This window comes from Podarcis vaucheri (assembly GCF_965113315.1).
Source record: "Podarcis vaucheri genome assembly, chromosome: 17".
Taxonomy (NCBI): Eukaryota; Metazoa; Chordata; class Lepidosauria; order Squamata; family Lacertidae; genus Podarcis; species Podarcis vaucheri.
In genome coordinates this window covers 31,116,082-31,140,242 of record NC_138755.1, presented here as the reverse complement: position 1 = coordinate 31,140,242, position 24,161 = coordinate 31,116,082, and the positions used below count along the sequence as shown (strand labels likewise).

Sequence of the window (24,161 nt, the reverse complement as noted above, 5' to 3'; positions counted from 1 at the left end):
TGACTTATCTTTGCTGCCATGGCATGAGGGCAGAGGGCCTTCTTGGTATTGGCACCCACTCTGTGGAACGCCCTCCCATCAGATGTCAAAGAAATAAACAATTATCTGATGTTTAGAAGACATCTGAAGGCAGCCCTGTTTAGGGAAGTTTTTAATGACTGATGTTTTAATGTATTTTTAATCTTTTGTTGGAAGCTGCCCAGAGTGGCTGGGGAAACCCAGCCAGATGGGCGTGGTATGTATGTATGTAAATATTATCTAGACCTAGTCACCATATTCCCCACCCCCCAGATAATATGTCTTCATTCTAGTGCCACTGGTTTGTGGTAGAAACTGATGCTGGCATGGAGATACGTGGAAGAATGACATGCCGCCCAGATTCCATGTGTGATATCATTATAGTAAGGCTAGCACATGCTGTGTTAAGTCTGTTGTGAACACAAACTAACTAGATCAAAATCCAAAAAAGCAAAAGCAAAATCTGAAGTGAAGGCCCAAGACAGGTGTTGATCATCATGTGAGCAGCACACAGGTGGGCTGAAGCGAGCTGCTGCCATTCCTGTGGAGCCTCCTTTTATTGAGACAAATATGCAAGCCAGGCAAATACATTTTGGGCTGTGACCTTTACACATCTTCCGTCCCAAGATCGTGGGGTGGTACAAAGCTATTATGGCAGTTTCCACCGCGTCATTTTCCCCTTGCACAGTGTATGACGAAGGAGACAAAAGGTCTCAGGGACAAAGGTTACAGACAGGACACCGCTGACTGCTGAGACCGCAAAAGGTCAGACATAGGGGACGATGTTCCGACAGCCGTGGCTTGTCTGAGGGGGGGGGGGTTTCCTGCACCCCAGGGTCACGCATGCAGGCAGACTGAGGCCGCCTGCTGGTGGAGAGTATGCTCCTTCCGGACCTCACTGTCCACTCCGCGATATCCCTACAAAAATCTTAATGATTTACTAAGAAAAAACAATGATTTTGAACTTTTGTTCACGTGACTGCAGCTGCCACGTTAATTACAAACCCAATGTTAATATAAAAGAGCAGATTTCATAATGTCCCATGGAGAGAAGCAATTTATTTTTACATCCAGTAATAGGGTGTATGTACACGTAAAGTAGAGCACTCTGCCTTGGGATAGGGTGCAGTTTCCATCGTCTGAAGCCTACAAAGTGATTTTGAACATGGTTCAAAAACAGCTGATGTTGCAGGATGTTTGTCATCGGAATGAAGCAATTGTTATGCAATTGTGTGGTCAAGATTATGGAATGAGGCAGTGTAAGCTGTTTGCAGTTGGCATCCATTTAAGGCATCCAGCCCACTTGGCATTGTACACATTTTTCGTGTTAGCCATGTGGATTGGAGAATGTGCAAGTCAATAGAGCCTTCAAACAGTGATGATGCTGAAAAACCGCAATGCACAAGGTTTAATGCACGTGCTTTAATATTGCATTAGATCAGTTGATTGTGCCAGGGCTGAACCCTGTCGTTACCATCTGTCCACAGTGCTAGGGGCAGATGAAGGAATAATAGATGAAAGCAACCCTGCACAGGTTCGGGATGGGTTTCCTTTCTCATGGAGTAAGCACAGAGAGCCCCCACCCCATGCCTGTTGCCAAACATACTGGGGATTTGCATACAGGCTTCCAGCTGAGAGTGCTATTTCCAGATCCAGCATCTCTTGTTCTGGAAATTAAGCACTTATTAGGACCCACTCCTTCCAACTCATCAACATATCCATTTCCTCTGCATCCAATAAACAGTGAGGCAACAATGGCCAAGTATGTACTAAATCCTCAACAGCTCTCTTGTGATGTGCTAAGTTACTGCACACATGGGAAGAACGGGGGGGGGGGGTCTGGAAAGTGTAATAAAGTGTGAGAAACATTGCACAGCCACACGGAGAATTTATACACCTAGGTACTGTATTTGCTGATTCCTCCCTTGCTGGGCAGCTTAAAGTATCTAAGACGTTTTCTGATGACAAAAGGTGCAACTTTTGATGGGAAGATGGGACAGCGAGGGCAGTGGCTATGTGGCAACATAGTCATTATGAAATGACATTTCCATATGGTTGTGCCATTACACACTTGGTTTATTACATCTGATGCCATTTATCTTTGTTTTATTCATTTATACCATACTTTTCAAGAGCAAATCTTTCCAACCCATAAATAGGTATTTGTTTTAGCTTCTGATACATTTTTTTTAACTTTCCAGCTTCTTACAAAACAAATAATCCCTCTACCCTGAAGCAATGCCTAGTGGTAGCTTTGAGTCCAGCTGCAATCAGTAGTTTTGCTGAAGCTGGAGGGCACTGAATGTACTCCTTTCCAGGCCTGACGTTTGCCCCATCAGCAAACCGATCACAATTATAAATTGTACGGAGGGAAAGAATTGCAAAACAAGACATTACACACTCTAGTGTCAGGCTTCGGAGAAGCGGATCCCTCCCCTGGTGGCAGTAACTAAGCAGATCAAATGAAAGGAGTGTTCTTACTAGATAGGTTCTTTAATAATCACAAAGAGAGACAAAGGAATGCAAATTTCTCTCTAAAAAATGGTGTCGCTCCCAGTAAAGGTTTACCCCCTCTGTCCCCATTAATATATGTCACTCCTACATCGGGTAATCTGAGCTTATTGCTGTTGCATTTTCTGTTCTATAACTTTCCAATCCCATCTAGTCTTGGGCGAAGGGGGGGGGGTCAGGAATGCTGTCCCAGGACACTGAATCTAACCAGCTGTATCTCTCTTGGTGCTTCCTCTTCTAGCTGTTGCTCACCCAGTATTTCCCAGTTTTCCCCCTCTGGGCTGTGCCCTTCTGCAAACCACTATTCTAAATCAATACTGTACTCCTGCCCTTGTGAAGGTTCAGAAAAGGGGGGTGGGGCTCCAACCATTCCTCCTCAGCCCAGTCCCTGACATCTAGTAATGAAGCAGCAACATTGCCTTTTGAAATTGTTCGGCTTTGCAACTAATTTTTAGATTAACACTTGGCTCCTCGTCTTGAACTCTCCACAAAGATAAGATAAGAGGAGAATATTGGCCAGGTATTAACATACAATCCTATACCTGTCTACTCAGAGTGAATGCTACTAAATTAAGTGCAATCCTATACAGGTCCACTCAAAAGTACTGGTAATTGTGCATAGGACTGAAGCCCAAGGTTCAAAGCACTCTCAGCCAAAAGGTTTGTTCTGTTGCCTTGGGCAAACCATTACAGTCTCTTTCAGGCATTGTGCTCTTGTTGTTGTTTAGTTGTTTAGTCATGTCCGACTCTTTGTGACCCCATGGACCAGAGCACACCAGGCACTCCTGGATTCCACTGCCTCCCATAGTTTGGTCAAACTCATGCTGGTAGCTTCGAGAACACTGTCCAACCATCTCGTCCTCTGTCATTCCCTTCTCCTTGTGCCCTACATCTTTCCCAGCATCAGGGTCTTTCCCAGGGAGTCTTCTCTTCTCATGAGGTAACCAAAGTATTGGAGCCTCAGCTTCAGGATCTGTCCTTCCAGTGAGCACTCAGGGCTGATTTCCTTAAGAATGGAGAGGTTTGATCTTCTTGCAGTCCATGGGACTCTCAAGAGACTCCTCCAGCACCATAATTCAAAAGCATCAATTCTTCGGCGATTAGCCTTCTTTATGGTCCAGCTCTCACTTCCATACATCACTACTGGGAAAACCATAGCTTTAATTATATGGACCTTCATCGGCATTCAGGCATTGCACTCATATGTCAAAACAACATGTAAGTATTGATGAGCATGCTAAGCTCTGCCTGCTGTTGTCACCAGCCTCCCTAAGTTGGAGGATGAACTTCCAAAGTGGAGAGGTTATGGTACTTGTGGAAGGTCCCATCACAATTGGAACCCTCTGCAAATACCACAAGCTCATAGAGGTGTAGAATTGAAAGGGACCTTGAGGTTCATTTAGTCCATCCCCGTGCAACACAGGGATCTTTTGTCCAATGTGGGGGTTGATTGCACAACCCTGAGATTAAGAGTCTCATGCTCTACTGACTGAGGAAATTCATCTTCCAGCTGACAGAGGACAACAGGAACGATGCTTGGCATACTTGGCCCCACTCTCCCAACTCACACGTTGTATTTACACGTGAGTAGAACACCCAATGCAGTATTTATTTATTTCATTCCACCTTTTGTCCATAGACCTTCATAGTGGCTCATGACATAAGCTAAAATAATTCACACTGTATGCTCAGTAATAATTAAAAATGAACCTTTTTTAAAAAAAATCTCGTGAACCACTTTGAACTGCAGGTCTTTATTGATGATTTATTAATGAAACTGAATTTATGACAATAGTAATGCTTGCAATTGATACTGTTGCTTGATGTCTAGAAAAGCTCTATTTTTTCAGAAGTGAAAAAATTAGCAGTTTTATTGATGCTGAAATGCAACTAAAAATGTGTGAATTGACTTGAAAGCCAAAAACAAAACCCCAAAAGATGTCCCTTCTTTAGGACAAAGTGTAAACCAACCTGCTGCCTCCCAGGTGTTGTTTAAATATAACTCCCAGCATCTCTGACCATTGGCCAAGTCGGCTGGTGCTGATGAGATTAGTAGCCCCAAACATATTGAGGTCTGGTGTAGACACACTTCTAATTCAATTTACTTGACTTTTTGTTACAAAAAACAAAGCAATCGTTCTTCAATCTGGAGAGAGGGGGTTGTTTAGCCTTGCTTAGATTCTTGTCTCTCCAGAAAGCCCTGCAAGCCGTCTTCTACCCAGGGTGAATATCACATCAGCATTTCTTGATGCACATCTCCAGACAGAATTTAGTAATAAAATGAGCAATACGACTCCTGTAGCTGAGAAAGGGAAGACAACATCTGTCTTTGAAGCACATTCTTGTTGCACCAGAATTCTGTCAAGCAAATAACAGGTGAAGCTTCAGTGACTCAGAACCTCCTTTGAAAACTAGTGCTGCAGTGGAAAAAAAAAATCACTTTCTGTTTTTGCAGCTGAGTTGGAATCTGCCTTGACAAAAATGCCAGCACCCACCCAGCACTCGTGGGAAAATGTGGCATGATCTCTTAGTGTAATCAAATGAAACTTTAACACACGGCATGATAAAAGTCTGTAATTTTATCAGGACAAGTTAGTTGCTGATTATTGTTGTAACAATTGTTTTCTCAAAATTTATCTTCTGTACCATCAAAATAAATAAAAGCAGTATTTTTTTAGAAAAGCCTATTTTTTCTTTCTCATACAATGCAATTTCAAAAACTTTGATGGTAGTGGCAGTCTGGGGACATTTTGCTTTCCTCCTAGTTGTTCTTTGCAGTAGGGTGATGGTGGGAGCATCCAACTTGAATAAATAAGGGTCAAACTGGAGCTGACACTATGCGGTTAGCAATGGCAGAAATATCTTTTGAAAAGTAAATTGCAGTGGTGGCAGGCACTACCTTGGCATGGGTGGTGCCTTAATCTTTTGCCTGCTCCCTTGTGGTCCCAATGGCATCCCGATCCAAGCTTGGCCTTGAGAAGGCTTGCTACAAAAGACTACAGTCTTTTGGAGAGCCAGTGTGGTATAGTGGTTAAGAGTAGTGGACTCGTAATCTGGTGAACCGGGTTCGCTTCCCCGCTCCTCCACATGCAGCTGCTGGGTGACCTTGGGCCAGTCACACTTCTTTGGAGTCTCTCAGCCTCACTCATCTCACAGAGTGTTTGTTGTGGGGGAGGAAGGGAAAGGAGATTGTTAGCCGCTTTGAGACTCCTTAGGGTAGTGATAAAGTGGGATATCAAATCCAAACTCTTCTTCTTCAGTTGCAAGCAGATATATGTGGAAGTAGAAGAGGAGCAACCACCCATAGTTTGCCCATATCTGTGTGATTGTAAACGAGGGAATACATGACCTAAAATCTGCTCTTGCTGGAGCTGGAGGAGCTCATCTCCAGTGGTGTCACTGGTATCCTTCCCTCCGGATAAACATAGCAAGTGGGGTGGGGAATTTTCAGTGACTATGGCGGGGGGAAGGGGTTAAACTTACTCTCCCCCACCCCTGTGTCCCCAGTGCTGGTTGAGCTGCTATTTACATTCTTTAAAAATGTACACATTCACCACATCAAACATCTAGCCTGGCCTTAATATAATATCACTCAATTCATTTGAGCGGGGGTTTTTTAGTGCAGGAGTGGGAAACTCATATTGGCCCCAGGGCCACATTCCCACACGAGCAAACTTTCAGGGGCCATATACTAGGGATAAGTGGCAAAAGTGAGTGGACCTCTCCATCTAAGCTGGGAAGATGCACTGTCATAGTTAAGCACTTAAGGGAGGAGTTGAGCAAAACCTGTGATGGGTGTGGCTTGGGAAAATTTAATGGCCTAAAGAGAGCCTCAAAGGTCAGAGAGACCCAGAGACTCCTCTCCGTGCTTTTAGTGCAAATATGGTAAGCTTAGGTTTTTGCGATTTGAGGACATCCACCTCCCATACAGGGACGTGGATGGCGCTGTGGTCTAAACCACAGAGCCTAGGGCTTGCCGATCAGAAGGTCGGTGGTTCGAATCACCCCAACGGGGTGAGCTCCCGTTGCTCGGTCCCTTCTCCTGCCAACCTAGCAGTTCAAATGCACGTCAAAGTGCAAGTAGATAAATAGGTACCGCTCCAGTGGGAAGGTAAATGGCATTTCTGTGCACTGCTCTGGTTCGCTAGAAGCGGCTTAGTCATGACCCAGATGACCCAGAAGCTGTCTGCGGACAAATGTCGGCTCCCTTGGGCAGTAAAGCGAGATGAGCGCCGCAACTCCAGAATTGTTCGTGACTGGACTTAATGGTCAGGGCTCCCTTTACCTTTACCTCCCATACATAGTAGTAAATCTGGTTATTTTACATTCAACAGGGTGCTATAGCCAATCACAACTACCTGAGCTACCAGCATACCTGTATAACACATATTTGGCATATCCACACAATGTTACACCTAACATGTAATTAAAAATAAATAAATTTCTGGGATGTACTCTTAAAAACGGTCAATATTTTATTTGCCTTCTTTCTCTGAACAGTGCCAGTGCCGGAGGTTCAAAGATGTTGGAGTAGGTTCCTTATGTTTCAGCCAGACCAGAAGGGGAACGTGCCACGAATGCGCCTCCTGCAAACCAACAGTCCTTTTGCCCAGAAGGTACAACCAGCAGCCGCTGGGTGAACTTTTCTGCTCTTTCTCTTAGATAAGGCCTGCCCAGCAATAAGCAAAGGGAGAAAGGAAAGTCGTCCAGAAAATCATTAGGAATCTCACACATTTGATAGAGATGTCACTGCAAAAGAGGTGCCCAGAAAACTTACATCACAGCTATACATGCATCCTTTCAGAACAACATTGGCTTCAGTTGGCTGTTCAGGTTTTTGGCTCCAGGCTTAACTGAGTAGGAACTGCAAATCTTTTTTTCTTGCATTCATTTTTCAGTTGTGGGTGTCCCTCTTCTAGAATGCTCTCCCAGGGGAAACATGCTTGGCAGCCTCCACGCCCTTTCAGTACCAGGCAAAAACCATCTTATTTTCCCTAACATTTCCCTTGTAATGATTTGTTCAACTGATGGTAGGTTATTGTTTTTATCCTACTGTTTCACTTGTTGTTGTTGTTGTTATTGTTGTTTTGCATTGATTTGTCTTGAATGGTTTATATATATGTTTATTATTTTGTCAGCCTTCCTGGGAAAGTTTTGTATTTAAGGGCAAGGTATAATGGTGGAAAATGAAACGGAAAAGCTGTTTTTAATAAAAGGGGGTGGAAGAAGAAAACATTGGGTGAGATTCAGTTAAGTTTTACTCAGAGTAGACTTATTGAAATGAATGGATCTAACTTAGTATTTTGCTTGATTATAGTATTATTATTATCTTGGAATGGCAATGCGAAGGGATCAAAATGTAAGCTAAGAGTTCATTTCTTCTTAGAGTGTTAAAGCCGCTAGTTGGTGCAATTGCAAGAGTCACTCATGGTGGTTGAGCTAATTGACAGCTAATTAAGAGCTCCTGGGGGGAGCCAAAGAAGTTTCCTTCAGCCTGAGTTTCTTGAGTATAAAAGAATGTCCAGTATGTTCTAGTTGCAGTAATACATGCATTTATTTTTAGCAGAGCAGAGCAGATTAGGCTTCTGTCTGACTGCTAACCAGACGACTCTGTACGTTCTTATTTATAGCAATCTTGCAGCTAGAGTTTTATTCAGCCTACCCGCTTATAAAGTTTGCCAACTTCTTCACTTTCTGCATTTAGCCTATTTTATCCAAGCCACTTCTACGAACAATTACCCCTAGGGGTTCACAGTTTCACCTGGTCTTTTGTATTCGGATACTGCCCTTCCTTGGAAAGTTCTAGCAGTAGGTCCCTGGTTACATCTGAGCATTTTCCTGGGAACCCTGGAGATCTGCAGAGCTAGATGAGCCATGTCTCATTCTGTACAAGGCAAGCTTCCCATCTGTAAAATGTTGCAGTCTATGTTTTCCTGCCTCTGGCACCAGCAGCACTGGCTTCAGCAGATACTGAAGCAAAGCCAGGACATGGACATTGTAATGATGTTAGAAGAATGAATATGCTCAACTAAACAGTTAGTGGGGTTGGAGAGCTCATCATGGGTTTGTTTTTGTTTTTTTGCCCCCCTGCTCTTTGCAACTTTTGCTCTCCAAGCAACTTATGTGGGGCTCCCAGTGGTCTCCTATCCAGGCACTGATTAGGTCCACAGCTGCTCAGCTTCAATGACGCCACAGCCCAGCAACATGCTTTACAATGTTCTCTGACCATTCACTCAGCTCCAATAAAGTTCTATTGGCTGCAGAGAAGCTGCAGTCTAAAAAAACACACAACCTAGTTTAAAGCAGTGTGTTTTAAACCCAAGGGGCATCACCGTGCTGGCTTCGCTCCCCAGTAGACAATAGCCTTAAGAAAGAAGAGGCACTGGGTCATTTTAGCCAGGACAGCGAACATAATTTTATTAAGAGAGTTAAAAACCAAGCATGAATGTTTGTAGCCAGATGAAATAATAATCAGAGGCAGCGATTGCCAGTTGACCTACTCTGGATAGTTCCACTGCTATTAATAATTGACTATAAACAATAAAATCTCTCCCCTTTTTAAAATGAGACAACTGCAGAATAGCCTGTTATTGCATAACGTCTTAATTGTACTTAAGACATGAGAGCCTCAAAGGGAACATCATTTTATCAGCATCCCTTTAAAATATCTGGACTGGAATATTATGACACATACACACAAAATAATCTTTGTCCATTGTTAAAGGACTAGGAACTGCTTTTGAAAGCTGACTTAGCTGATCCATTTCAAATGTGTTGGCTTAATAAAAAAGCACATATTTAAATTACAATTCTTTTAGAAACAGGCCAACAATTTTACCTTAACATCAGTGATTTGTTTGTAGAATCTACTGGTTTACCAGAGGTTTCCACCCAAGGTGAGCACTATAAGAAATATTTTTGTTTGTTAAATTTGCTATTAAAAAATAAAGAAGGGAAAAGGAAAGGGAAAAATGACAACAAAAAACTTCAGCTCACATGAAATAACCACCAGCACATCCATCTTAAATTAAAACATATACATTTATATAATCCATCCAGATGTGCAAAGAGTAAGGGCAGTGAGGTCCTCAGACCATTATGTAATAGACAGTGGCTGTTTATCTTTATTAGCTCTTAGTATAAGTCTGGATCACAAACATTTTAAAATAATAAATAAATCTGATGTGAACTTAAAGTGTGGAGAAGAGTCTCAGAATCATGAGAGGGTCTTGACTCATCTCAGTTTCATTTTTGGATGCGACCAGATAAATGGGGGGATTATCTTGAATATTTCAAGGTGGATGCAGTTCACTTACTAGCTGTAAGTGAGGCAGGAGTTGCTGAAGGAACAAGAAAATGTGGCATGATAATGTGGGGTCTCTAGCTCATGCACAGTAAGGCAAGAGTATGCGATTTAGGATCCAAGCAAACTTAAGAGCATTCCCCATTGCCATAGCTGCTGTTCCTTCTGTTCCCCACCCACTTCCGTAAGTTGACATGGTGGGCATCTATGTCTCCTCAGGGGGAAAGATTTGACAGTTGCACATGCATAACCTACAGCAGCGATGTTCAACCAGTCAATGTTGTTTGTTGGTGTTTTGCAAATGAGGTGAGCGGTGTATGTTATTCCCCCTTAAAAATATATTGTCCTCCCGAAGAAAAGGTCAACAACTCTGCTCTCCCCCCAGAAAAGCTCAACAACTCTGATTTCACCCCAAAAGTTTAATCACTCTTCTCTCCCCAAGAAAAACTGAAGAACTGTGGTCAATTCTCAATGACAATGGATAGATCACTGCCAGGTTTTTTTTATACTGGGAGTAGATCACATTCTCTTGGGAGTTGGATGGGCCTGACCTACAGGATTTATCTTGGGAGGAGAGGGGCATTAATGAACTAGATAGTTACCAGTCAAATGGAATGAACAATTTTAAGGAGGTATCCAGTGTAAGAACTCGGCTCATAAATCAAAATTAATATGCATAGATTTTGAAAACATACAGCGAAAAAGATAAACCTAGACAAGATGCGACATGCCTGCCACTTGCTTGCAGATTATAGTGTCTCCTAATGGGAAATATTTCTCATTAGTGCAGATTCATTTACTGTAGATATATTTCAGTGGAAAGAAGGCACAAATTGCAAAACACCATTTTCTTGTTGAGGTACATTTTTTTTACCATTGTTAAACAGAATGCTTTGCCTATGGAACATTTACTCTTCACTGCTTTGCAGCTAATAAGGAAACGAGCTTGATATTCATGACAATAAATTGAAATCCTTATTCCCCTAGTGTGTCTTTAATAGTGTTTTGGAAACCTATCTGGTTTTTAATTAGAGTCTGAGGAATTTATAATTGCTTTGCTGTCTGAGAAGCCAAGAAGTTGTTTCTTTCTAGAGATACAGAAAAGCTCCAGAGCCAATCAGCCTACAGATCCACCCTGCAACTGAAAACAAAGATATCGGAAATAACATAGTTGAACTTTTCCACAGGTTCATAATTCCATAAACCTGCCGCAAATCAAGGTCATGCAGAAGAGCAACAGCGTTTCAAAGCTGTTGGATCAATTGTATATTTATAAGATGTTCCAGCCTCAAGGGGTTTCAACAGGATTCTGTCTGCTGTGGAAGAACAAAGTCCAAAAATCGGTACACAGAGAGTTAGTTTACTAGGGAAAGGACCATTCTTATTTCTGCCATGCAGAAATTGTGAATTTCACTTTGCGATAGTGAACAGTTGCTTGGATTGCAACGGAGAATAAGCCAAGCCACACATGAACTACAAGGACATGAGGCGAGACTTACCTCTTTACCTCCTTCAAATAGTATTAGATTAGAAAGGGTATATGACCTGCTTGTCATGGCTACTATACAGCTCAACAGCCAGTTTGGGAGTCAGGAAATTGTGTGCATCCTTCTTCTCATTTGTGTTCTGTTGTCACCTAGACAACCTTAGGAAGATGTAAGCCTTCCTGACTTAACTAATGGCTCAACATTTTACCATATTTCATTCAAACCAAATGAATGTAATACGGAGAATGGAATCCTTATCTTTGAATAAGCTTCCCTTGTTCGCTTTGCACAAGCTTCCCTTCTCGCCATCTCTACGGACTTGCAAAATTAGCTCCTGCCCTAAGAGGTGGGCGGTCACCTTTTCCCAAAGGCCTTCGTTGTTCCAGGGCTGGATTCTTCATTCCAGGGGAATTCAGATTCAAGCTTCTACTTGGAATTCTGTGGTCGCAGTCCTATTTCTGCTTTTTGTTCTCTGGTCATGTCCTTGAAAAAAATGGAGAATTGTTGTCTGCCTCCTAGAGACTTTTAGACTCTATTAAACTGTTATTCAGGCAGGCATGTGGTACTCATACCTCCTGCATTCGCCTCCAACAGGGTGGAGTTTAGGTTATTTTTAATATAAAAAAGTATTGTTTTCTTTTATGTTTTGAATGAAGAGATCCTACAGCTTGAATGCTTGCATCTATTGAACCAAATGCCTTGATAACACTTCCACTTCCTGCTTTTTAAAGAAAGGTTTTTGGGGGATTTTAAACAGGGATTTGTCCAAGGATGGGGAAAACCTTGCTTGGCGCTGGATGCCCCACAGGAGAACATTTGCAGTGGAAGCCAAGAAAAATATGATATTTATTAGATTTCTTACCCACCCTTCACCATAAGGTTCCAGGGTGGGTTACAATATTATTATTTCTATTTTAAAAAAACCCACTGTAAAATAGACAATGTTCTATGAAAATAAACATATATCTCTATATAGAAGAAGGTTTATTTATGAGTCAATAAACGATATGCTTGTATTTCACAAGTGGTATTTCTGCAACAGATAGGGAGAACCTAATTGCAATGAAAGTATGAAAATGGTACATTTTTTTATTACAGCCAGCCTGATATTTTTGGTCAAACTACAGTGGTACCTCGGGTTAAGTACTTAATTCGTTCCAGAGGTCCGTTCTTAACCTGAAACTGTTCTTAACCTGAAGCACCACTTTAGCTAATGGGGCCTCCTGCTGCTGCCACGCCGCCGTAGAACGATTTCTGTTCTCATCATGAAGCAAAGTTCTTAACCCGAGGTACTATTTCTGGGTTAGCAGAGTCTGTAACCTGAAGTGTATGTAACCTGAAGCGTATGTAACCCGAGGTACCACTGTAATAGCGAAATGGAAAGAAAACCCATCTCCAAACTGTGACTGAGCAGGAGAATTTTCTAAGAATTTCAGGGACTGAGGTGGGGGATTAGCTTACTTCACAGACAAGGTAGTCAAGGACAGTATTCCCCCTCCTTAAAAGAATAATAAAAATATGAAAAAGTCTTGCTGGTTGCTCATCACAGCTATCAAGACTCATCAACCTCACTGCCTTCTGGAGTTTCTTCCAGCAATGGTTTCTCTTCCTTTGCCAGTCTGGTCCTTGTGTAGTGGGGTTTCCATGGAGATTCTTGGCCCTCTGAAGGTACAGTAAGTCAGCCTTTATCCCTGAACATTCCTTAGAAATTTGCTCGCTACTCACAGAACTAGCTGTTCACAGAACCCAGTTGCAGGAATGTGTGCGATGCAAAAGGTCTTGCAAATATGAGAAGAACCTGCAGTAATCGTTACGCATCGTTAAAAACTTGGAACTGTAAGCCTACTATATATTGGCAGCCAGGACAAAACACATGTGGCCAAAGGCATAAAAGTTTTTGCCTTCATTCCACAGATTAAGAATGGGAAGATTTGTGGTTGGCGGTTGAAAGTGGAACAAAAGAAACAGGAAAACCGCTGATTAATGATAAGGAATATTTATTCTATATATTGGAGACTTTAAACTCGAGTTCTCTCTCAGGAGCAATTTCTGAAGAATAGTTAGAGCACATCATCCAGATGATATACTATAAGTATTTTTCAGCAGTGACCCCCCCCCCCAAGGAAGAAAGTGTTAGAAATGTGCATAGCAACCAATCTATAGAATCAATATTTTATATGAGAAAGCAGTGATTCTCTCTCCCCTGTTCCTATGTTCCTGCCGCTGTAGAAACAACACTTTTGTTTTGGTTTTTATCCTCTCAGCTTAACCAACCTTGGAGGGTTGTTGTGAAGATTAAATATTGGGGGGGGGGGCGCAAGAAAATAATGCAAGATTCCTGCATTGCACAGGGTTGGACTAGATGACCCTCAATGACCCTTCCAATTCTACAATTTTTTGAATCCTTGGAAGAAAGGTGGATGGAAAATTAAGGCGTATAAGTAACCATATTTTTATATTCTGCAACATGATGAGTCTTTAAGAGAACAAAGAGCTGTTAATTGGCAAGTAATATAAATAATTAAGGTATCATGGAATAACCCCACCACTTGGCCTTCCATCATACATGTCATCTCTTTGATCTGTACCACACCAACTTGCATTTATTCGTGCAAGGTTCAATGTCCTTCCATCGAACCTGCTGAGCCACAGATTTTCCAGGGGTTTGGTGTCTCCGCTATGCGTGTGTGACGGGAAAACTGTTGAATCTCTTCCACATATAATGTTCAACTGTCCCCTACATAGCATAGCCAGGACTAAATTCCTGGGTCCTGCTTTACTGCGCTTGGTTGGCAGGCCTGTTGAGTCACACGCCGCACTACTTTTGCAGGATACAGATCCTTCTGTAACTCTGCAGGTGGCGAGATTCCTGAACGCGGTTATCTCACACACAAAACCCACTAAAAAACAACAACAACATCAAAAACTAACCGGACAGTTATGATGAGAGTGCATGTCGGATCTCGTCTTCAGTTTTCCTTTTTCTGTGATCCGTCCCTTGGAGCTCTCCGGGCCCCAAGCTGTTATTTGGCTCTGCTCAATGACCCACCCTTGCATCGTGGTGTTCACCTTCTGGTGTCGAATATATCGGTCTTTATGCCTCTGTCCTTTGATGTTTGTACATATTTTATGGGCTAATAGCCATAAATAAATAAATAAATAAATAATTATGTTTTGAAGTCAGTTGCAGTTGACAACCTGGTGCTTTTTAATATATTTGGTTAACCTATTTAATAAAAGGAAGCAAAGAGGCAGGAAATGCTGCTTGCTTAAAATTTGATTCTAGTGCTCCCTCCTGTGGCAAGGGGAATGCATGTGCTGTACTCTTAAAATAGATATGTGCAAAGCATAATTGGTGCAACAGTCAAAGCTGCTGCCAGTCACTTCACACAAAAGAAATTGGCAAATATTGTTTTCATTCTCAAGCTTACACAGTGATGATGCTATCAATCTCCAAAATAAGGAGCTTAATTGTTAGTTATATGTGTACTATAGCAAAAACTAGGTTCATCAATCCTGAGCATGTAGCCAATGGAGAATGCAGATATTTGCACTGTGATGAGTGTCTTGCTCTGCATGGAAAACAATGTCATTAATACACAATGGATCGCTCAGTACTAATCTCCATTTTTGCTAATATTTGGGGGTTCAGGAAGTAGACCGTCTGTGCAGCACACATAGCTGTGTCTTCTGACAGAGGAGAACAAATAGGAGGCTCAGGTGGAGTGGCTGGATGGCTGCTGCTGCTGCTCCATAACACCTGTCATTTGAGGCGATTGCCTCACTATGCCTAATGTTATGGCTGCCCCTGCATGGAAATTTAGGAGAAAAATACAGCGGTACCTCGGGTTAAGTACTTAATTCGTTCTGGAGGTCTGTTCTTAACCTGAAACTATTCTTAACCTGAAGCACCACTTTAGCTAATGGGGCCTCCTGCTGCTGCCGGAGCACGATTTCTGTTGTCATCCTGAAGCAAAGTTCTTAACCCGAGGTAATATTTCTGGGTTAGCATAGTCTGTAACCTGAAGCGTATGTAACCTGAACCGTATGGAATCCGAGGTACCACTGTATTTAAGATAGAGAAATCATTTATCTCCTTGGTTTTGAATAAGTTTGTCTGTTTGTTTCAGTTGTTAAAGCAAATTCCTGTCACGGATGGTGACCAGTTAACATTCCAGACTTACTGTAATGCTTTGTCCTGGCTATCTAAAAGCAGCTTGGAGACCAAAGTAAAAGGTAAGACATAATTCCAGGATTTATATTAGTCCTCTCTGTTTATTCAATTGCTCTTAAGCACAACATTCCGTTAGTTTCAGTGTTAAATCTTGCAGTAGACACTATCTGCTGACACATTCGACAGAGGCCTCGCACGGCACAGTATTATCCTTGTAGAGTATGCGGGCATCTGATCTTGAGCTCTTATTTGCTGTCACAACAAATGTTAAGATACTGTCCCTAGCTGGGTAAGATAACAGCTGGAATATACTTAAGAAGCAGATATGCCTTTAGACTTTTTCCTTTCCTTCTTACCGCTGTTAAACATATAATAAGGTAAGGCTACTGAGAGATCCATTCATGTCATATCTAAGGAGGGAGGAGAAATCCATTTCAATTTGCATTTTAAGGGGAACCTGCCATATTCACACTTTCTGAAACAGTGCATAAACCAAAATTGAGCCATCCTTTGAACTTTGCATATCTCTGAATTTTGTACACAAAGTAATGTGCACAAATATGCATTTACTAGGGGGAAGTTTGCATAAAAATGCAGAAATAGATGAAAATAACACAAAATGCATTACATTATGCACTTTGCAAAAAAATATGTATATTAGGCAGAACTACATCAAACCTGTGTACATAAGGGAAAAATTCACACTAAAACGCTGGTAAATTTTCAAGAGTTTTAAAAACAAATCACAATTGAATGTGGAAATATGGAGAACTGAACAAGACTGGGAAAATAAGAAACCGAGAGAAGCTTAAATTGACAGATTTATCCAACAGTCATTATGATGAATCTATATGATACCCAATCAAGGGTTAACGTTCTTGAGGAAATAATAACGAAGGAAATGATTAAGACTGATGTTTCACTCACAAAACTAGTTTTTTTAAAAAAAATAAAAGCCACCTATTGTATTCTCTGCATTGATTAGGAATGTAATTGCAGAATGTGCTATTAATGTATAAAACTCTGTCTGATGTGTGTTATCTCACAAGTCCTTACTGTTATCAGAACACCAGTAAAGAAGGTTGAAAACAATCTAAATATTTCAAGAAGCATCTTCCAGAATTGTGGCTTTAGCCATGACACCATCACAACTCAACTAAATGTGTTTGTCACCCATCAAAGGCTGCTAGCTATGATGGCTATGGTCCATCTCTACAAGAAGCAGGAAGTCTCAGTTGCTGTTGTGCCCAGATCCTTCTTACTGGCTTCCTATAGACATCTAGCTGGCTACTGTGATAGCTGGATGCTAGGCTTGATGGGCCATTGGCCTGATCCAGTAGTCTCTTCTTATGTTCTAAGTACTTAAAAAATCTTCTACAGGGTTATCTTCTGGCCCAAACAAAAAAAGCCAGATCAGAGACCATGCAGAATAGACCAAGCAAGCACTATATTATGACAAAAAAAATAAATGAATGAGTCGAATACACAGCAAGGCAGAGCCTTGGAAGAAAGAGCAAAGGGGAAAGACCTATATATTCAACAATGAAGATTCGTATAGGTGGTTGCACCCACATTGGTTGTAGCCCAATTCCCACCTCATTGTGGACAAGTTTATGGCTTGGGACATCAAATCAGCAAATGCCCTGTGCTGCAAATGAGAATGAATGTATGGCTATTTCAGTACTGCAGTCTGCAACCTATTGGCAGACTAAGAGTCTGAGTAAGATATGGGCTTTGCCTTTGTAAATCAGCCGAACTCCAGTCAAGTCCAGGGAGGTTTGCTTGCTTGTGTGGGATGATTATACAGAAGCAGTCGTGTGTGGTAGTTTTGTCGTGTTGTCGGGGGATATTCTTCTACCCAGTATTTTGTTCTCCAGGGATCACTATCAATTTTCTCTGTAGTTTAGTATTCATGAAAAGTTGTGTCTTGTGTCTCTTGGAATGGAAAATGCCATTTACTTTTTGATGGCATCTACATGTTTTCAGACACGGGCCCCATTTATTTCAATGGGACTTGCTTCCAGATGAGTGAGTAGAGATTGAAGCCACAGGATTTTCTAGTTTACTTGCTTTTTGCATACTAATTCATTACTGGCTCGTAGTTCAGGGTTTACTCACTTTCTTATGTGTATTGCATTAGGTTGTTTTAGTCCATTCTGCTGTAGATTTAGATCAGGACTTTTATCAGAATGATTTTATACATCAACTATCTTTCCTGGGCATGGGGCTGGATCCTAAAATGGTATTCTTAGTTCATGAAATTATCATCCTCTCTTCTCCCCTGTTGCCCTGTAAGGTGACTATATGTTCTACTTTACAGAGGTCCTCTTCAAGCCCCAGGGAGGGTCTCCTCCTGTAGTTGGTTAATGATAAATTCTATTGGATTAGCCTTCTTGGGAAATCCAAGAAACAGGTTGAATAACATTATACTCAGGCATCACATTGCTGTAGGTATAAATCTGTTGCCCACGTTCAGCTGCTCTGCATTCAAAATAAAATTATTGATTCATTACACAGGCTTGGAAGGAGTGAAGAAGTGCTGAAAGGTTTTGCTTTTGAAATACCTGATGGGATTAGCAGTCTCAATTGAAAAACCCAGGAATACCAGTTTTGAAGTGCAGAGTTCATTTGATTAATTAAAGCAATTACAGCACACAGTGCATTTCCTGCAGATTAATGGCCAGATGGGGGAAACTGATATTCTGGAATTTTGCTTTGTTTTGGGCTATTACCTCCAGCTGGCTGCTGGACAATCCTTTTCTGGAACGACTATTATTGCTATTAAATCATTTTGTTTAAAAACAACCAAACAGGAATAACTGCTCCTTTCTTCTCAAAACCCCAGCCCCAGGCACACACCCAATGCTTTACAGAAATGTTATAGCTCTAGGGGCTTGGCCTTCTCTGTGAAACAAAAGACTGTCATCCAGTTCTTATCTCACAGCATTTTCTAAAATTATTTCGCCTACAGTCATGGGAGAAAGGAGCTTTGATTGAAAAATATGGATGTGAATTTCTTGAGAGTAACTTCAGTTGTGTGATTTCTATAGGTTATGACATGTAAAGCCCTAAGTGGCTTAGAACTGGGATATCTGAAGGATCATGTCTTTCCTTATAAGCCTACCCATCAAACTTCATTTGAGAGCCAGTGTGGTCCAATGACTACTTAGTGTGTTGGACTAGATGCTGGAAGACCAAATCCCCACTCAGCTACAAAGCTCATTGGGTGACCATGGGCCCACAATTGCTTCTCCACCTAACCTACCTTACAGAGTTGTTGTGAGTAGAATCATAGAATCATAGAGTTGGAAGAGACCACAAGGGCCATTGAGTCCAACCCCCTGCCAAGCAGGAAACACCATCAGAGCACTCCTGACATATGGTTGTCAAGCCTCTGCTTAAAGACCTCCAAAGAAGGAGACTCCACCATACTCCTTGGCAGCAAATTCCACTGTCGAACAGCTCTTACTGTCAGGAAGTTCTTCCTAATGTTTAGGTGGAATCTTCTTTCTTGTAGTTTGGATCCATTGCTCCAATGGGGTGGCTCTGTCATTAAAAAAAAAAAAAAAGATTCAACAGATATACATCTTAGAAAAAAAAGGAAAAACAAACAAACAAAAGACACAGATGTTATGGACATGGTAGGTATATGAGAGGAAAATAGCATAAATATAGATTTTACAGTACTCAGTATATAAATACCATATTTTTCACTCCATAAGACTGACCATAAGATACACCTAGTTTTTAGAGGAGGAAAGGGGGGAAACCCCGTTTTGGGGGGGATCAGCTCACAGTTCTGCAGCTTCTTTAGGAAAGGAAAGGGAGCCATTTCTACAATTTCCAGACAGATAATTTAATCAGCCAGTCACATGTCACTGGGGAAAGAAACAGCCTCCATCTGCAGAACATTCAACAATGGAGGCCTGGGCAAGGGCGCGGGGCCAGAAACGGAGCCAGCGATCAACCACACATTCGCTCTATAAAACGCACAGACATTTCCCCTTACTTTTTAGGTGGGGGGAAAGTGTGTCTTATCGAGCAAAAAATACGGTAATTTGTGGGCATCCATCTGTCTTGGGAGACAGTGGAGGAGTGTGCCTTTTGGGGTGAGTTCAAGCTGTTGGACAGTTGCAGCGCCTGCTGTGGATGTAGAGACTGATGTGGGATAGATGTTTTGTTGCAGCTGGGACAGATGAAGGTGTCCAGTTGTGTTGTTGCAGATGCATCACGGCGTTCCTTCTCTCTGCTCTCCTTCCAGCGGTCCTTTCTGCTCTGGCCACTACTTTGTTTACACAACTTTGCTGCCTGTCTCCAGGCACTGTTGTCATCTGCAAGGGATTCCCACATGGCAGGGTTGATGTTGCCAGCAATGCCACTGGGACTAGATGACCCTCAGGGTCCTTTTCAACTCTATGACTCGATGGGATGAGACATTCTAGCCAGACAAAAACAATCAAGGAGCAAAGCAGGGCCAACCAGGAGTGTGGCCTGGGAAGAGTCATGAGTGGCAGATACAAAGGGCATTTGACTCCTGAGCCTGAGGTTCCCCACTCCTGCCCAAGTAAATATGCCTAGTGCAGTGGTACCTCGGATTACAGACACTTCAGGTTACAGACTCCGCTAACCCAGAAATAGTTGTTGTTGTTGTTTAGTCGTTTAGTCGTTTAGTCGTGTCTGACTCTTCGTGACCCCATGGACCAGAGCACGCCAGGCACTCCTGTCTTCCACTGCCTCCCACAGTTTGGTCAAACTCATGCTGGTAGCTTCGAGAACACTATCCAACCATCTCGTCCTCTACTGTCCCCTTCTCCTTGTGCCCTCCATCTTTCCCAACATCAGGGTCTTTTCCAGGGAGTCTTCTCTTCTCATGAGGTGGCCAAAGTATTGGAGCCTCAGCTTCACGATCTGTCCTTCCAGTGACCAGAAATAGTACCTCGGGTTAAGAACTTTGCTTCAGGATGAGAACAGAAATCACATGGCGGTGGTGTGGCGGCAGTGGGAGGCCCCATTAGCTAAAGTGGTACCTCAGGTTAAGAACAGTTTCAGGTTAAGAATGGACCTCCAGAACGAATTAAGTTCTTAACCCGAGGTACCACTACACTAGTTCCTCCTATACCATATATTCACTCAATTTTGGTGCATTTCTTCTCATATATTATATAATAAGAAGACACCTGGATCTTCCTAGCTAGGTCAGTGTCAGAGACTTATGAGTGGTTCACTTCATTCTAGAACATGTCTGTAGGGCTTTAAACTTTCGTGTACTGGAGCAGTGAGTCTGAAGGTATGAATGATATATTAAGGACCTCACATCACCATCATTGACAGGAAAACATACAGTGGTGCCCCGCAAGACGAATGCCTCGCAAGACGGAAAACTCGCTAGACGAAAGGGTTTTCCGTTTTTGCGTTGCTTCGCTAGACGAATTTCCCTATGGGCTTGCTTCGCAAGACGAAAACGTCTTGCGCTTTTTTCTTAAAGCCGCTTGAAGAGGTGCAGTTGCGATGGACCGTGCTTCACAAGACGAAAAACATCGCAAGACGAAAAGACTCGCGGAACGAATTATTTTCGTCTTGCGAGGCACCACTGTATTAGTGAAGGAATGGTAGGGACTAGAATTCAGGATTTCTACTGCTTTCTTTTTAGCAAGGGTCGTTGCTGTGGGGCTTGCATGCTTTAGGGACCCATGACTGTGTTTGAAGCTGTTTGCTGCAGCTATTGATCCAGACGTGGCTGATAGATCAGACTAGGATGTTCTTAGTTATAAAATTGTACCTCAAAGGTCTCCGGTCTGGAACCCCCACAGAATTATTTTTTAAGAGTTCTTTTAGGTTTACCCAAAGACGTGCAATCTGCCATGGTCAGGTTGGAAACTCGCATGTTGAGCATAGAGAGCCAAATAGATAAAAGAATTCTCTGTTACTGGTTTAGAGTTCAACAGATGGACAACACTAGGCTACCAAAGAAATGCCTGATTGAGCTCTCAAATGGATTACCCTTTAAAAACTGGGTACATCATGCTGCCCAACTGATGGGCAAATATGACCTCTCAGTGACTGAGATTAAAGAACTCCCCTTATATTCACAGAAAAATATTTTTAAACGAATCATAAGGGCAGTGGCAACTAAAAACGATCTAAACTCTATGTGCACATCTACATGCGCCCCATTGTATTTTAAACTTAGAGAGGTCAATGAAGACATATCTTATTTTAATGAATTGACTTTTGCACAGCTTCGAAAAGCTTTTACAGAGCTACGACTAAATACAATAAGCTCTGCTTATAGAGATGGGAGACATAGAGGCATACCAAAAAACGAACGTGTTTGCATTAGGGGATGTTCTGAAGTAGAGGACCTTATGCATTATATCTTGCACTGTCCGTTATATAATGATGCAAGAAAAAGATTTTTAGTACCTATAATGGCAGGGTCCCCTGGCCAGAACCCCCTTGATATGATGTTATATTTCCTTGCAGACACAGATAAGTATGTGACCTGGCGGGTAGCACTTTTTGCAACTGCTGCTAGGAAAATTAGAGCAAATTATATAGCCAAGGTAGCCATCAACTGTAAAGGAGATGAATTTATTTGATCCCATCTATCTACCTCAGGCTATGCTCTATCTTTGTCACCAAACTCTGAGTATAAATTGCACACTGTATTAATTGATATTGTTTTTAACATTAGTGACCATGTGATGATTTTAGCTTATGAATTTTATCGTTTAATGTTTTTATTTGTACATTGGGATACTTTTATAGCTTTGTTTAGAGTATGTAATGTTTTAATAATATAAATGTTTTAAGTCTTTTTTTACCAATTCAGTATATTTTCTTTTAATTGTCAAATAATTCTGTGTACATTGCGGCAGCCTTTGGCTATGTGCAATAAAACTGACTGAGACTGTTATAAAATTGTTAACAGCCGCACTAGATGCTTGATGGGGAAACGTTAAGGGGAAGCGAGGATCCACCTCAGTAATAACACTTTTGTAGTTTTGGGGTGCTGGACTCCGTGATTGTTTTCTTTTCTCTTGGAATAAGATGAAGCTTGCTTGGATTCTTGCAAATCTGTGACAATGAAACAGCAACAAAAACAGATAGCTACAGAGCCCCCCAAGGGCCATGACAGATACTAATGCATCTATCCTGCAGGCTGAAGAATTATTCAGATGTGTAGCTAGCAGCTGACGTCCGAATAAAAATTCATCAGCCCAACTGTACTAACTCTGGTCACAGAATAATAGCATCAAAAATAGATTCATCAGTCACTGTTAGGCATTGCTTGATTCTATAGGGTGGCTATTTGAGAATCCCTGATAAGGTTCGTTGGCAAGGCCCAGCATTTCTGAGTAGGGCAGAGCATCAGTCCGCAGTATTTGCGACACAGCCTGGTATCTCTGACCAGCGTTGAAATGTGGGCTTGCATCATGAGACTTAAACCATGAAATTGACTCTTATATTCCAAATTAATAGGAATTTTGGATTACTGCCAGGCTTGCAAGGAGATTCACACTTCAGTAATCTAGATATCCTCTGCTGAAGGCTGTTTTTCAATGAAGAAAACTGAGCTGTGGGGGAGAGAAAACGAAAAGAGAAGCTTGGGAGTATGGCAACATTTTAGCAATGTTGAAAGATTTGGGCAGCTGAATAAAGCAATTAATAGAAAGGATAGAATACTCCCGAGTAAACAGAGGGCTGATCACACTGCATTTTAATTTCTCTTAGTTTCCATTGAAATCAATGGAGCTTACTTACACCATGGCTCATTTGGCCCAATGATCTCAATGGGAATGAAGTACAGTTTCCTTAGTTTGGATCCACCATTGTGTGTTAAAGTTACTTGCAAACCATTTTAAAATAAAATTTTAAAAAATGAATTCCTTTCTATCATGCTAGGGCCTTTGTTTTCCCAGCCACTCTGGGCGGCTTTCAACAGAACATTAAAAACAGAATAAAACTTCAAACATTAAAAACTTCCCTAAACAGGGCTGCCTTCAGATATCTTCTAAAAGTTGGATAGCTGTTTATTTCCTTGACATCTGACGGGAGGGTGTTCCATAGGGTGGGTGCCACCACCGAAAAGGCCCTCTGCCTGGTTCCCTGTAACTTCACTTCTCGCAGTGAGGGAACCGCCAGAAGGCCCTCAGCGCTGGTCCTCAGTGTCCAGGCTGAATGATGGGGGTGGAGACGCTCCTTCAGGTACAGTATACTGGACTGAGGCCATTTAGGGTTTAAAGATCAGCTTGTGACCTTGCCAACATCAGCAATGCCATGCCTAGGGTGTTTTTTTTTTTCAGCCAGAACTCAGTTCTGGCACCTCTCAGGTGGGTGCCTTTGACATTCTAAGAGAATGAAGGAGGTGTTCATTGTGAGTTCTGGCACCTCTTTTTCTAGTAAAATAGCACTGGTCGTGCCCACAGAAAAAGTGCCAGGTTTGAGCTTAAGAATAATCATAAACAGTTCTTGTATCTTTTGAGATCCTGCCCCTTAGCTCAATTAACTTGCTCCAACATGGGAAACTTGAGGGAAAACCCTTTGCAGATTGGCTTTGCTTAAGAACAAATCAATGGTTCTTAGAAACATCAGTTATTGACAGGATTTTGGGGCACATCTGGCTTTTAAACCAGCCAATACCTTTTTGTTTGTTTTTACCACATGA

General features: G+C 41.9%; 1 protein-coding gene across 1 annotated transcript in view; it reads left to right on the top strand.

The window, feature by feature from the left end:
• The window catches only part of LOC309521958 (uncharacterized protein), a 36,570-nt gene that overhangs the window by 5,562 nt on the left and 6,847 nt on the right, over positions 1-24,161 (top strand). Inside the window, exons 4-5 of the mRNA XM_082205127.1 lie at positions 7,030-7,145; positions 15,450-15,555. Coding sequence (XP_082061253.1) covers positions 7,030-7,145; positions 15,450-15,555 — 222 coding nt within the window. The remainder of the gene's footprint in view (positions 1-7,029; positions 7,146-15,449; positions 15,556-24,161) is intronic.